General features: G+C 48.6%; 2 protein-coding genes across 10 annotated transcripts in view; one reads left to right on the forward strand and one right to left on the reverse strand.

The window, feature by feature from the left end:
• PAX8 (paired box 8) overlaps window positions 1-11,889 on the reverse strand; it is a 61,472-nt gene extending 49,583 nt beyond the window's left edge. For 4 of the 6 annotated variants that reach the window (XM_010366041.1, XM_010366040.1, XM_010366039.1 and 1 more), the window contains exons 1-2: window positions 11,770-11,861; window positions 11,312-11,411 (exon numbers count right to left, since the gene is read on the reverse strand). In XM_010366041.1, the coding sequence (XP_010364343.1) occupies window positions 11,312-11,336 (25 nt within the window). In that variant the 5' untranslated portion in view covers window positions 11,337-11,411; window positions 11,770-11,861. Of the gene's footprint in view, window positions 1-11,311; window positions 11,508-11,769 lie in introns of all 6 variants that reach the window. The other 2 variants (XM_010366036.1, XM_010366038.1) reach the window with 2 other exon arrangements.
• LOC104664520 overlaps window positions 1-14,182 on the forward strand; it is a 45,585-nt gene extending 31,403 nt beyond the window's left edge. For 2 of the 4 annotated variants that reach the window (XR_004054201.1, XR_004054203.1), the window contains one exon: window positions 2,192-5,579. The gene's annotated coding sequence lies outside the window, so the exon portion shown is untranslated. Of the gene's footprint in view, window positions 1-2,191; window positions 5,580-8,703; window positions 9,534-13,972 lie in introns of those variants that run through there. The other 2 variants (XR_004054205.1, XR_004054204.1) reach the window with 2 other exon arrangements.
• The last annotated feature ends 743 nt before the right edge of the window (window positions 14,183-14,925 follow it).

The following is a 14,925-nucleotide window of genomic DNA, read 5'->3' on the forward strand; positions in this document are numbered from 1 at the left end:
GCTGCTGCCCACTTGGTAGCTCTGTCCTCGTCTGGGAAGAGCCACTGTGAACCTCAGAGACCCAGTGGTGCTAGGAGCTGATGCAGGCAAATGACTGACAGTTTTCCTGGATCTTCTGTGAAAACAAGAACATTGGACCAAAAGGTCTCTACAGGGCTCCATGACTACCCATGACCCGTAACTTCAATGAGGGGTTGGGGCCAGGAGGGACTCATAGTTGGACACTGGTATTCATCTACTCAGACCTTAAACCACAAGTTGCAAGAACAGGGAGGTCACATGTCAGTGACCTCATGCCTAAATAGATGCACAGCACAGAGCAGATTCCCTGGATAGCTTACACCCTACCAGTGCGTCAATTATGACTTCCTTTCTAGCAATTGTGAGTACAGCCGGTACTCATCAATCACACCGGTAACTTCACAGCTGCATTTCTCAGGGTCTCTGAGAGTAGGGCCTTCTCTGGTCTTTTTTAATCACCCACGGACCTAGGACAGTCTTCTGCACATACTTGTACATTTTAAAGGCTTACTTTTAATATGTTTATGTTTGTGAGATGGGGAATATTGTATTCATGTGTGCATGTGTATGTCTGTGAGTACTGTGGTCTGTGTGCGTAACTGGGTATGAGTGTGTGTGTAATATGGATACAGGGGACTAGAGTGAGGACAGCCAGGCATCCAGGCTACAAGGTCTAAGGAGGCACTTGCTCTCTGGGCCAACCCTGCCCTTGCATGAGCCCGAGAGGGAGAGCCTCCTTGAATTTTGCACCCTGGGTGCCTTCCTGCTTCGCCCTAATCCCACCTGGTTGTCTGTATGTTTGGATGTGAGTGTTGTACATATGCTGTGTATGTGTGTGCATGCCTGTGAGTGTGCAGGGATGTGTGTCTGTCTCAGCAGCTGTCACTGGGCTTTCCAGTCCCTGTCAGCAGGTGAAGGAGGCCCTTTCATTCCCTTGGGTCCTGCTTATGCACCACAGGCCACAGCAAAGGCTCGCTGGGTTGGGTCAGCCCTCACTCTAACCTCAACATGCCCTGGAAGTCACCACAGCGTCATGGAAAGAGTCCTGGTGATGAGATGGAGTGTCTGCTCTGCCACAAGTGCTGTGGGACCAGGGTCGGGACATACCTCTCTGGGTCTCTGTTTCCTCACTGGCAAAATGTGGCGACAGAATCTCATCTGTGAGCCCCCTGTAGCCTTGAACAATTTGGATCTAAGTAGACCAGCATCATGAAAGCCTATGAAGCTTCTGAGATGTGCGAGGCATACATTCTCCCAGGTGCTCAAGTAGCTCAAGTCTGGAAGCTGAGAGCCACAGAGATCGAGCCTTCTCCAAAAATTGGACTGCAAGGCATGCCATACAGGCAGAGTGCTAGGAGACCTTGGGGTGGTGGGGAGGAGGAAGAGGAATCATGGACAGCTTCACGGGGAGGTGGCTTTGGAGCTGGGCTTGGTGAGGACAGCTGGAATGTGGGGAGCACATGACCAAGTGCTTTGCCGACATGGCATGGGCCCCAGCCAGGCCCCAAGGAAAGGAGAGTCTCAGGACAACAGCTGTGTCACTGTCAGCAGGACCCTTGAAAGCAGGTATCACCTGCAAAAGGGGGAGCCCTGAGGCTCAGGCAGGCCTGTCACAGTGTGGGGCACCTGTCTAGACAGCCCCATGGCCAGCAGTGGGGGTGGGCCGTGGGCCATGGCGACCTTCCTGGTATGGGGTACTGCCATGTCCCCAGGGAATATGGGGGGCCCAGGAAGGTCCACAAGGCTCGAAGGACCCAGGTCTTGTCATACTGCCAAAGAGATGTAAGACCTAGAAAGGGGAAAGTTTGCATATCTATGAAGGCATGGAGCCTAGGCATTGGAAGTGTCCAGCAAACATTTTCATTTGGCAGAAATGCCTCCATGGCACTCGTACCTATAGCTCTGCCACATTTTGCCATGAACTGTCCAGCAGCCCTGAGATGGAGCCCTGGTGTAGACCGTCATGGAACACACTGGCTCTGGAACAATGAGGGACCAGACTCGAGAAAGCCAGATGGGGTTTATCTGTCAACAGCCACAGCATAGTTGTGCTAGGGCGGCTGTTCAAGGTAAATGACCTTTGGTGCTCCTGTGACCGGGTTGTTAGTGTTCAGTCCTTTTCCTACCACTGAGTTGTTTTGTCTGTTCATTCCCCCTCCTGGTTCTGCAGGTCTGCCTTCTTGAAAGGGAAGAGCAAGACTCCAGCTCCCTGCCCTGCAGAGGTGCCTTCTACCTTGCCCAGTGTTGAAGCAAAAGAGCAAAGCAAAGCTTAAGTCAGAGATTTGGTGCTCAGCTAATCACAGAGACTGTTAAATGTCAACCAGGGTTTGCTATCAGGCCAAAGCTGGATTATTATTACCCAAAGTAGAAAATTGTGAGACAGAGGCAGGTGGGGAGGGAGGGAGAGAAGGCGGCACAGGATTCGTGGATTTAATTTTTTAAAAATAAATATATGATTCAGTGTCAATTAAAAACAACTGCTCGTCTTCCTGCAGGCCTGTCTTAGCCACACACACAGCATAGAACTGCAAACCCACTTGAGCTCATTTTTGCTCAAAGACCAATTCTGTTAAATCCTTAGAATGTTCTGAATTTCAACACACAGTCCACAGACAGCCATTCTATCAAAAGCTTAGTGTTTTCCCTATGAGTGGGTTTTCTGGTAAAGTGAACTAAGGCATCCTTTTCCATTTCAGGCTGTGGTAACAACAGATAACAGCTGCAGAGGTCATAGCCAACACTTTCCATGCGTCCCTTCATTTAATCCCAGTACTCCTAGGTGGTAGATCTATTATTTTGTCCACATGAAATATTAAAAAGTCTATCCTAAATTTTAAATGGAACAAAGTACTGGGTTTCAAGTTACTGGTGGCCATTTCACAGGAAATGCTACGACAATGGGACTCTGGGAATGTGTTCTGGAGACTTTGCTCCCTGGTGACTACTACATGGAGCATGGAAAAGTGTCTTGAGTGGCAGCTATGTGCCAGGTGAGGAGACAGGTTTTACTTACATGACTCCCCAGAAGCCCCGCAGCATCACCATATTTTATAAAGACGAGGAAGTACAAGCCCAGAGAGACAACTGACTTGACTAAGTTCACACAAAAACAGCAAGGTCTGGGCCAAGAAGGAAGCCCGGGCTTCGCCTTCTTCCGCCTGCAGGGCAGGGGCTTTCACCCTGGCTTCAAGCTGATTTCAAAAGTCTCTTACCCTCTTAACACCTCACGGCCCCTGAGTTTATCCCAAGAATAATAGTTCTACTGTCCTGGAGATGCCGAAGAATCGAAACTGCAACACACACAGAGGGCCTGGGTGTGCGCAAACACTGTAGTACGCACCGATGACAGCAGATTAAGCCATTTCTCTTTTAGGTGTGTCACCCAACCAGCTCCTGGACCCTTCTGCTGTGCTGCCCTGACAGTCACAATATGTCCTAGTGGACTAATTAGCACTAACTACCAAGGTCACTCCAAGGCCATTTAAGAAAACAAATAGAAAAGACAAAACCAATGAGTATTGTGGCCGAAGACAGAAGAAAAAAAAAGGTTAAAAGCAGGGATGAATGAATTATTTTTTCTTTCTCAATCTTTCCCTCTGGTTAAACCAAAGACAGGTTTTCATCTGAGAGCCCGGGAGCTAAGCAGCTACTTTCTACATGAAAAAGTGAAAACATTAAAAGCCCTTTCTTTCAAGCTAACATTCTAAAACTGAACCTCTGCAGAGGTTCCAAAGAGAAATGCCTTGCCTTTAAGCCCCCGAGTGAGAGGGATCCTGAGGAAGTGTCCGAGGGGATGAACCTAAGCTTTGGGAGGTTACAACTGGCACCTCCAGTGGCCACCACTCCTAGCTATGCTGTCTGTGATTGGGGCCCCCAGTGCTGGCCCCTAACAGCATGGGGAAGCCTTCCCAGCAACTCTGAAGCTATTTGCATCACATCCAAGATGAACCTAGGTAGGGAGGCTGAGTGTACTTTGGAGATGCCAAGTTAGGGAAGTAAGTTCCCCAGGGTCCTTCAACTTGTGGTGCCTGAGGATAGCTGCTTTTTTTCCAGTGCAGATGGAGCCTTCGGGGGATGTGTGAAAGTAAGGCCACCCTCCCTCTGCCTTTCCAAGTGACTGATCATCTCCTTTTTTCTCATAGCTACTTCTAGGAGAGGCATCCAGGCAGGAACCACTTTTCCATTTCACAGATGGGAAGACTGAAAACCATACTGGAAAGGGGCGTATTTTAATTAAACTGGAGAGTGGGGAACACTGATGAGGAAAGCAAGCTGATACACTGAAGGCCCTGCCTGTCACTGCCAGCATAGCCACTTAAGCCTTCTTATCAAGGGTTCTGATGGGAGTTTCCACTAGGATTGCAGGTGCCGATCATCTAGTAGCTGAGTTCTGATGAGCTGGACTTTGGGTGGTTGAGGTAGGGAGCAGTGGAAAGGGGAACTGGAGTCATATCAACTTCTTCCCCTCTCTTCTATAACAATGTCAACTGCAATACCTGCCTGGCAGAGTTGTGAGAATTAAATGATAGGATGAATACTTCTGCTCTCAGCACCACACCACACCTGTGGCAGTCTTCAGAGGGGAGAATCACAGCTTCCATTCATTGAGGGCTCACTACGTGCCAGGTCTGCTCAGCTCTTGTGCAGACGTTCTCCTTCTTTGGATGTTAATGTGGCATGGGCAGAGCAGGAGGAGCTGTGAGGCTGGCTGGGCTGAGCCATAGGGATTGCCAGTGTCTTATATGGCATTCAGGACTATGGAGGATCCACAGGTAGAAACACAGAAACGGAACCCAAGTGTCCTTGGGGGACTCTTGGACTTTCTTCCCCTTGATCTTGGACATGGCTCAGTAAAGAGATGCTGGTTTCCACCCAGGCCCATTCCTGGGGAAGGAACCCCCAGCCAAGCAAGGTAAAGCCCAGACTCAGTGACGTGAATTACAGGTTTAAGACAGAAGCCTTCCCATGAAGATTTTTCTGGCCGGTGGCTTATATAAGAGAAATATGCTCATCGTATTTCTATCTGGCCAAGGGAGGGGTCTAGAGGGGCTTTCAGCAACCCAAACGGTCTTGTCAGCCCTAACTCTGGCCCTAAGGAAATAATTATGAATCCTCACGATCTACTTAAAAGTGTCATTACTGTAGATAAACAAAGAAGAGTGGATGCTTCTTCCAGCAGAGACTCCATCCAACCCAGGGTCACTGACCATGACTGGATGAACTGGGATTGTCTGGGAGAGTGGAGTTTTCAGGAGCCAAGAGACTCCTGGATTGTCATGCTCTGTACTCCTTCCCCACAAAAGGAATGTCTAGAACTCCTGCTGAAAGTAGTCATTGCCTGCACTTCCTAGGCAGAATGTGTTAGCTCCCTCCCCAGAAGAACCTGGGCTAAGGTGTTCCAATCTGCATTCGGAAAGAATCCCTCCCACAAAGAACTTGGCTCAAGCCTGTAATCCCAGCACTTTGGGAGGCTGAGACGGGCGGATCACGAGGTCAGGAGATCGAGACCATCCTGGCTAATACGGTGAAACCCTGTCTCTACTTAAAAATACAAAAAACTAGCCGGGCGACGAGGCGGGCGCCTGTAGTCCCAGCTACTCGGGAGGCTGAGGCAGGAGAATGGCGTAAAAAACCCGGGAGGCAGAGCTTGCAGTGAGCTGAGATCCGGCCACTGCACTCCAGCCTGGGTGGCAGAGCAAGACTCCGTCTCAAAAAAAAAAAAAAAAAAAAAAAAAAAAAAGAACTTTACACCTTCTAAGAGAAGATAACGTGAGGGCACACTCTCCTCTCTTAGAGGGTGTTTTCAACACTGAGTTCTATCTCTGAAGAGAATGAGGACCCGGTGGGGGCCAGTGCCCCAAGTTTTCAACTAAAACAAAAGCAAAACTAATCTGCAGCCTTGAAGGTGAGCTCGTTCATTCGCCTGCCTCCACTTTTTAAAACATTTTTTTTTTTCTTAAATGAAAGTTTCTTTAATCTTTTGGCTTCTCGCATACTCAGAACCATAGAGCTCAAAGCTTCTCAGCTCAACTGAGAACTCAGCACTTCTTGGACTGATAAATAGAGCAGCTTTAAAATGCTTAGAACTGAAGACAGACCAACTGTGGCGAGAGAAAGTAAACACATCCATGCACCAGTCAACCCTAGCAAGCTCCTGGCTGAGATTACAAACTGCAGTTCCTGCCTGAGCTGGCAAGGATGCTGGAGCAGGCTGGGGGACCAGAACCATAAAGCAGCCCTCCTCTGCCCCAGCTAGTTGTGCCCCAGAAGAGCTGGGTCCTCAGGGAATCTTCTTGGGGCCCGGTTTGGATGCTCCTAAGCATAGAAGACTCTGCCAGTGTGTTCCTCATTCGTTTCAGATTTGGAAATGTACCAAGAGAAGCGGGAACCAGCTTTATTCTTTCTGATCTGGATGGGACTCCTTTCCTTTGCATTCAAGCTCTCTGCATACAGGTGAAACTTGCCAGTGAGAGACTTGGGATTTTTTCACAAAATAGAATGCCATAAGGACATAATTTGTTATGAATATTTGAGGAGCTTTATCTATGGACAATATATACTTTAAACATCCCCCTCCCCAAGTCACACACACACATTGTTTTTATGAGAACCAATTAATAAATGGTAATTCATTCAGGTATATCTTCACTAAATTACTGTTTCCTTTAATTGCAGGGGAATTTTCCATTACTAAACTCTCCCTTGCTGATTTTTTTTTTTTGCATTATTTATATATTCTTTCAATTTCGCTAATAGTGAGGTTGGTATGTGATATTATCTGATGTTTGTAAGTCTTAAATTTATTTTTCATTTAAAATATTTCCTCATTCTTGCAGCTCCCCATAATCTGGGAGAAGCATCAATAACAGCAGACAAGATTTTATAATAAGTGGTTGAAAAAGGCACTGGCTGAACTCAATCTGATAGGAACGCATCCTGTGTGATTGTGTTTCTCTCATTCCAGGCGTGCGTGTGTGCGCATGTGTGTGTGTCTCTCCTTTGGGTTAATGTGGGAATGCTTTCCTATATCAGTAAGTCACAAGTCGATCTATGAAAAGATTGTGCATACAAAATAGAGATGAAGATCACAGGGGCTTTAATAACAAAATAAATATAAACAACACTCGAATCTCTTTATAAATCCCAGAGCACAATGTGTGTTTTCTTGCTTCCTTTTCATGAACCCCAAATAAAGACTTTGACAGCCAGATATCCAAGATCCGGATCTGCCAGCTTCCTAAAATTCTGCCTTTTTTTTAATGTGTAGAAAAGTAGGGGTATCTCATGGTGGTTAGGGGTTGCTTAGAGACTGTGGTAGAGATTTGGTGTTAACAAAATGTGTTTTTAAAGCAGGATTTCGATTTTCTTATATTGAATGGCAAAGGTTCCATGCACCTGGCTATCTTCATTTCTGAAATAAATGCTTTCATTTTATTCTCTCCAGCTACCTTCTCCCTTTCTTTCCTCTCCACCCCCATCGCCTCCTTTCAGTGTCTTTCTTTTTCTCTTTATTCTTTCACTCCTTTCTCTCTCACAGCAAAATGTTCTGGAGGATGTGAATGATTAAACTGTTTACTCCAAGGTTTAGGTATGAAAAGGCATGTCACTGTAAGTAAAGTTTCACCTTTATACCCAGCTCCATCAATAATTACAGAACAAGGATGCCTATTAGTAAATCTTTCTTACAATTGGCTCTTACAAAAATGATTTCATTTTTTCTGGGCATACCAAGGTCGACAGATTTTACTTTTCGCAAAAATTATTTACACAGCAGAGGAACCTGCTCCAAAATGAAGGCAGCATATAAAGGGCCTTTGAGTGTATCCATAGGAAAATGAATACCTATAAAATGCATCTCAATAAATTAGAGATTTGAGGCCATAAATAGAACGTTTTGACATATTATATTAGTAGATGCCCTCTAATTTGAACCACAGTGTCCCTTAATAATTAAAATTCCATGAGATTGATTTTTTATTTGGTTTCCTTCACTTCCTTTGTCTTCTTCAACAAAATTAGGCAGAGTCCTTTTGGGGGTAGACTGATAACATTAATTAACTTTCCTTCTACCCCCAAAAAGTTCCAAATAAATGCTTCCAATAGACATCAAAAAAGTGTCAATTAGAAATAATTACTTCTTATCAATCAGTGGGGCAATTAAAGTGACAAAGCTTAAAAAGATACTTATCTTAAAACTAATTCACAAGGTAGCTAAATTGTCTCCTAATTAACTTGCATTGAGGAGGCTGGGGGGGATAGACCGTCTTGAAACAAAGATGAATTGATGAACCCCAATACCTCTTTATGTTCCTCAAAGCTGCTTCACTTCCCTAAAACCTTATTTTCAACCCAGGCAGGAAACCTGAGAAGAAAACAGATCCTTTCCAAATGCATTTATTCCCCTTTCCTCAATTCTAAAACCAAGAGGAAGGAATGGGGCTTTAGATCTCAGATCAGGGAAGTTAGAGACATCATCGTCTGCCTTGTCTTATTTTACCACTTGAATGAACTATTTTCAGGACCAGTGGGAGTGGGGTGCGACAAGTTATTTAAGATAACTTTTAATGAGAGCCTGCTTGGTTTTACAAAACTCTCTTCCTCGCTGGTACAGTATTGTTCTCACTGGGGCATTTATCATTTCTTCTGCATCTTTAATTTTTTTAAAAAATGTTTTTGCTTTAGAGAACTTCGTCCCTGATGCAACAAAAATAACGATTTTAAGGAACGTTCAGCCCATCGCTGACCTGCGCACATTAGAATGATTCGCGTTCAACATTCCTTCAGTATAAATCTGTCGGAAAGACAATGTTAAGACTCTCTGCAAGGCAAGACCAGTCAACGACGAGGCGAGAGTGAGCCGTGGCAGGCTGGGCGGCGAAGGCCGGGCAGGAAACTTTTCTTGAGCGTCTCGGGTTATCGGGAAGGGTGCGCTGGGCCTCGCTCCCGCGAAAAGCCGTGTGGCTGCCTGCGTCCCGGGCTCTGCTCAAAGAAAACTTACAAGGGAGCTCCCTAAGCACTGCCGAACTCAGAAATGGAGGTGCCTGGGGAAAAGGGGGAAGCTGCTAAAACCTGAGAGAAAATGGGCTTGTAAAAACCAGAGGTGTCCGCTTATGAATTTAGCTCCAATTATAGACAACAGTGTCAGGTAAACTGATAAGAAAGACAGAGGGCCTCTCCCTCAGGTTTGCCAAAGGGAGGGTTCAGAAAAGAAACAGGGAGCGCCTTCAACAGTCTGTGCTGTTACAGGCTGTTTTCTTGTTTTATTAGCATTTAAATTAAACTAAAGAAGAAAGTCTCATCCTCCCTCGCCGCGTTGTTTATTTGTTTTGGAAAGAAGGTAGAAGAAGCCCCTCTGTCTTTCTGAAAAGAAGACAGGGGAAAAAATTACCTGGTAGGTCCAGGGGCAGAGGGCTCCCTCCCAAAACCCAAGCGCGATTTGCATCCGAGCTAATGGAAAAGCGCGCATCTCATCATTTGGGACTGATACTGATTAAAACTACAGTAAAAATAAATAGTGTCTTTTTTTTCTTTCCATACTCTATTCCCATTTATTCTAATGAGTACTTCTAGAATAAAAATAAGTAGCTGGAAAAAAAAAAAAAAGCTCATCTGAGGGACGGGGACATCGTCTTATTTCTTGGGCAGCGACAGAGAGTAAGGGTCCAGCCCGGCCCAGTAAATTTGACTTCCCAGAGCATCCTCTCCTCCTGCCACCGCCGGAAGGGTCAGGGGAAGGTCAGGAGGAAAGATGGACCTCCAGAGCCGAGCAGAGTGCCACGGACCAGCCTGGCATGGGATCTGGCACCGGGCACTGCACATTCGGCCTCGAGGATGGTCCTGGCGATGTGTGATATTGTACCACGGTTTGGCTAAAGACTAAGGGGCTAAAACCTGATCCTGACCTTAGAAAGTGGCCTAGGAGCGCTCCTGGTTCCAGGGCGCGGACGGTAAAGAGGTGCCAGGCAGCTCTGCTCGGTCCCAGAGCTCGCCAACCTCGCTGAGCAGGGGAATGGCTGCGAGGTCTCTACCCTGAGGCCCCTGAAGGGACCCCGCGCCTTCTGGGGGCAGCCGGACTATTCTGGCCCAGCTCTCTGAGGGGAATGGGGGCAGGGAGGGAGCATTCTGCTGACTTCGTCTGCGGCTCTAGATAGAACCCAAGTGAAAAAATCTTTCGGCGCCCCAGGGGGTTCCCGCTCCCCTCCTAGTTGAGCCTTGGCCCTGGGACTGGAGACTGCGCCGCACAACCCGGGCCGCGCCGTGCGCTTGGCTAAATAGAGATCTCAGCCGCGCTCCGCATCCGATCCGACCCTCCTTATTATAACAAATGTCCCGTTTGTCGAGCGGGACTTCATATTCGCGGAGAATTCATTCTGAAATATTGATTTTCTCTCACTTCGCCGGCCCAAATCGATAGCGATGCGCCCTGGCCCCATAAATCGCCTTCTCTGCGGCCGGCCAGGCTCCATCCATCACCGCGGGCCGCGCTGCGCCTCCGCCGCTGTCCGCACTCGCTGCGCGCCGGGACGGCTGCACCCACCAGCCCCGACCCTGGAGCTCCTTCCCAGCAAAGACCCTGCCCAGCCCTGGCTAGGAAGTGGGAAAACAGGCATCGCGGCCTGGGAGCTCCAGTGTTTTTGAAGGCCCTGCTCCTGGGCGCAGGTGGGGAGGGGGTTTCGACTTCGCCAGCAGCTTAGTCCTCACCAGCCGGACGCCCCGCGCGCGGCTCCCTGCCTGCCCAGTGCTGGGCCGGGAGGAGTCGGAGAGCACCTGAGTGCGCTGCCGGCTCCCAGGCCCGGGACCACCGGCTCTATTCCCTTTGGCTTGAGAGATGCGGGGAGCTCAAAGTCCAGCCAGGGGAGTCACTGGGAAGGACTGCGCACACCCAAGGAAGAGGGCTTAGAGGTTGGGGACGGGGAAATGGCAAGTCCAGCACCGGTGCAGCCCAGGGACAGAGCAAGAAGAATGTCCACCCTAATGCGCCATGCAAGACTGGGAATGGAGCTCAAAGGAAACCCCCTCCAACTCCACAGAGATCCCCTCACCGTTCCGTGTGGTCCCTCGAAACCAAGACCTGGGGAGGGCGGCTCAGCTGGCCGAGTGGAACCCCAGTGCCCGAGAACAGTGAGGCGGCTCCAGCGGAGGGCCAGGCCCCAGGCGCCCCCAGCTGGGTCCCCACGCGGGTGGGTCCCGAGAATCCCGTGCATACGCTCCCGAGATCCAGCGACCCGAGTGCACGCACGGACGCTCAGCTGCGCGGGGGTTGGGGGTCCTGACCACACCGCGTTCTTACCAGATCTGATGGAGTTGTGAGGCATCGCCGTGGAGTCGCTCGCAGCCCGCCGAGGGCTCTGGGCTTACTCACGCAGGTCCGGGCCGCGCCTGCCGCTGCCCTGCACAAACCCAGGAGAAGGGCATGAGATGCGATGAGATTCGATGACTGCATCCTCAGGCCCCCTCCCAGGCCTTATCCTTTACACCTGCATCGTCTGCCAGGAGTAGGAGGATTTTTAGGCGAAGTAGGGCCAACCTCAGACTGGCCTAGCTAACAGGCTTCCCCGGAGGATCAAGGATTGGGGGTGCGCTGAAGCTCCAGACTCCAACCTGCCTGCCCACTCCCTCCGCTGCCCCAGTCTTATCCCGTTTAACTTGGGAGGGAAAAGGCTGCCAGGCTTCCTGGGACCCTCTCCCTTCTTCCATCTCCCCGTCCTCACTACCAGCCAGCTTCCAGCTAACCCCTGGGTGACATACCTGGCCGGCCGGCTGCAGGCCCTCACTGCCTGGGTCTGCCCGCAAGGGTGCCCTGGGCCCCGTGTCTCTTCTCCTTCTGAAGTTTGTTCCCATCCACCCGGCATCGCCAACCGGTTTTATCCCGCTGAGGCCCTGGGAGATGGGTCTGGCGAGGCTCGCAGGCCGCGGATTGGCTGGCTGGGTGCAGGGGGGTGCGGGAAGGGGAGGATTTTGCAAGGGGGACATGGCTGAGTGGACTCAGGAGTTAGAAACATTCGCTGGGAGCTTCTGTTTCCAGCGGAGGGAAGAGGGAGGCAGCTGAGCCCTAACTCAGCAGGCCTGGAAATATTGGAGGAGTGGAGAACGGAGGCCTAGGTGCCTGAGGATGAGGCTCTCTGGGTCCTCCTGGGTCACTGACCACCAGAAGTAAGAAAAATGGTCTCTGTAGGATGCCCTTCTTGTCCCCTGTTACCCCTGGTTTGCTCACCAGGAAGCAGCCTTTTCTTTTGTAAAAGGAAGGAGGGAACTTCTGTTTTATGCCTGATGCTTTAGGTACAGCCTGCTTTCAGGGCTGTAGGCAAGATGCTATTACCTTCTCACCACAGCTATGACCTCTTCCAGAGAAGAATCCTGAGCAGCACCTGAAGCCATTCCTTCTGTTCTACACAGATAGCATCCACACCCTTGCATTGTTACACTAACAAAATTGTCACATAACCCATTCCACAGCAACTCCTCGCCTCTCTCCTCTGGAACACACACACAGCCACCTGCCCTCTTTCTTGCTCCTTGAGGATTTTGAACTTGGAAGAAGAGTTCAGGGGAAGGGCATTGAGGCCCTAGACTTCACCTCTGCTTGGAAAGGCCTTAGAAAGGAACAGGAGTGAGCTGACCTCTGGTCTGGTCTGTAGGAATCAACAGCCTCAGCAATATGGGGGCCTGGGTGTGGTTAAGAAAGGGTCTAATTGGTGGGAATGATGGTGGGGTTGGCAAGCCCTGGGACCAAGCAGAGCTGCCTGGCACCTCTTTATCTTAGTAATGGCAAAAGCTGCCCCCTCCTTCCTCTAGTTCTCTCTGTTGGGGAGTCGGGGTGCATATAAGATTGTGAGTGGGTATGAGTGAGCAAATGTCCTGGAACACTGGCAGGCCTGGGGGTCAAGGCCTGGATGTTCCCCCAATCTTTGACCAGACCTCTGGACTCAGGATTACAGTCTAGAGGACAGCCATGCCCTTTTCAGAGATGGCTCTGCAGGCCTGGTGGGGTTGTTCTGGGACAGGAGGCTACGGAGCCAGTGAGGGGGGACAAGGAAGGGGCAGGGGAAACTGAGATATTCAGGGGGATTGGATGTGTGTGTGTGTGTGTTTGTGTGTGTGTATGCATATATGTACATGTGTGTGAAAACACATGAACTATTTTTCTGAATTAAAAAAAAGTTTTGTCTTTCATGTCAATCCACAGCCTCCTTCCACCCAGTCTTTCTTATCTCTCAATTTAGGGAAAATGAATCATCTTATGAAAAAAGAGAGAAGAAAGTGTGTGTCCCTAAATGTTTCCTCCACATTTGCAAAGAGGGGCTCTAAACAAAAATAGTTGGTGCTTCATCGTTTTAAATGTTTCTCTAAAATTGTAATTTTAAATTGCTCTGTGGTTTTCAAAGGTCCAGATCCCCAACTTCTCTGGCAGAAGAAGACTGTCTCCCAGAGAGAGACAATCCAAGGGTGTTGGGATGGAAATGGATCCCGGCATAGGTCCTACGGACCCCATGGGCCAGTTTGCTGCCCTGGCTTGTGTCCTTCTGCTGCAGGGAAGGTGTGGAGTGTGGCAGCCACAGCAGAAACTCTCTTTGTCCATCCAGGATTCCCTCCCACCAGGGAAGCAATGCTCCAGGGTGAATCTGATAGGCCCTCATTTCAAACAGGTCTGACAACCTTACAGGTTCTACCCAATCTAAGGGTCTGATAGGTACCAATATCCATTAACTCTCAGGCAAGCGTTCTTGCCTATGCACACCTTTTCTGCCCAAGCAATCAACTCTCTCCCTTTCCCATCCCCTTTTTGGACAAAATTTCTTAGAGGACAAATCCAGCAAGTTATCAGAACATTCCCGTCCCATTTAGAAGCTTATCTTTCAAATTTCATTTTAAGGTAAAAACAATGTGCACTGTTCAAGGTTACTCCTCAGGCAAAAACACACTCCACACCTTGACAATACCTCTTCTGCAGACTGCAGGTGACATAGCAGATGACCAGAAGACTCAGCAGAGGAGATCCAGGATCAGCAAGAAGTGAGAATGCAGTGAACTCCTGCTGCAGAGATAAACACAGGCCTCCTGGACTGGCCCTGCTTCTAATTAGAATCAGAAATCAGGCCTGGGTTCCTTGGTGTTTCCTAATTCTCTGAGACCAAGGCCAAGGAAATGTCATTAACTGGTATCTTAACTCTGTCTCTTTGGCATCAGTCTCCTCATCTGCAAAACAAAAGGCTTGAAATACATATATTTTTAAAATCATCTTTTATGACAGTATTTTCTCAAACTTAAAATCCATGAATAAATCATAAGAATAAAAATCATATGACTTCCTTTGATATTTGAAATTTTAAAATAAATTTGCACTGTGACTAATAGACTCTCAATGGGACTTTTAGAACTCTTTTTTTTTTTTTCTTCTAGACATAGTCTCACTCTCTCACCCAGGTTGGAGTGCAGTGGCATGATCTCAGCTCACTGCAACCTCCACCTCCTGGGTTCAAGCGATTCTTCTGCCTCAGCTTCCCAAGTAGCTGGGGCTACAGGTGTGTATCACCATGCCTGGCTAATTTTTTATATTTTTGGTAGAGATGGGGTTTCACCATGTTGGCCAGACTGGTCTCGAACTCCAGACCTCAGGTGATCCCCCCTGCCTCAGCCTCCCAAAGTGCTGGGATCACAGGCATAAGCCACTATGCCTGGCCTGACCTTAGAACTCACTTTTAAAAACTAATACCTCATTTGCCACCTTTTCTTCTCGGGCTTGATGCTCATAAGGTTTTCATGGCAGTATTATCAACTGGCAACTAGTTATACTTTTTTTAAACTCAGTGTTTTTTTGAGACAATGTAGTTCATTGCCAATATCAAAATACAGAAGTAGATGCGAGAGTAACTCTGGCTTGCCTTTAAAAATGCAAGAGACCTG

The sequence above is a fragment of the Rhinopithecus roxellana genome, chromosome 17, assembly GCF_007565055.1.
Source record: "Rhinopithecus roxellana isolate Shanxi Qingling chromosome 17, ASM756505v1, whole genome shotgun sequence".
NCBI lineage: Eukaryota > Metazoa > Chordata > Mammalia > Primates > Cercopithecidae > Rhinopithecus > Rhinopithecus roxellana.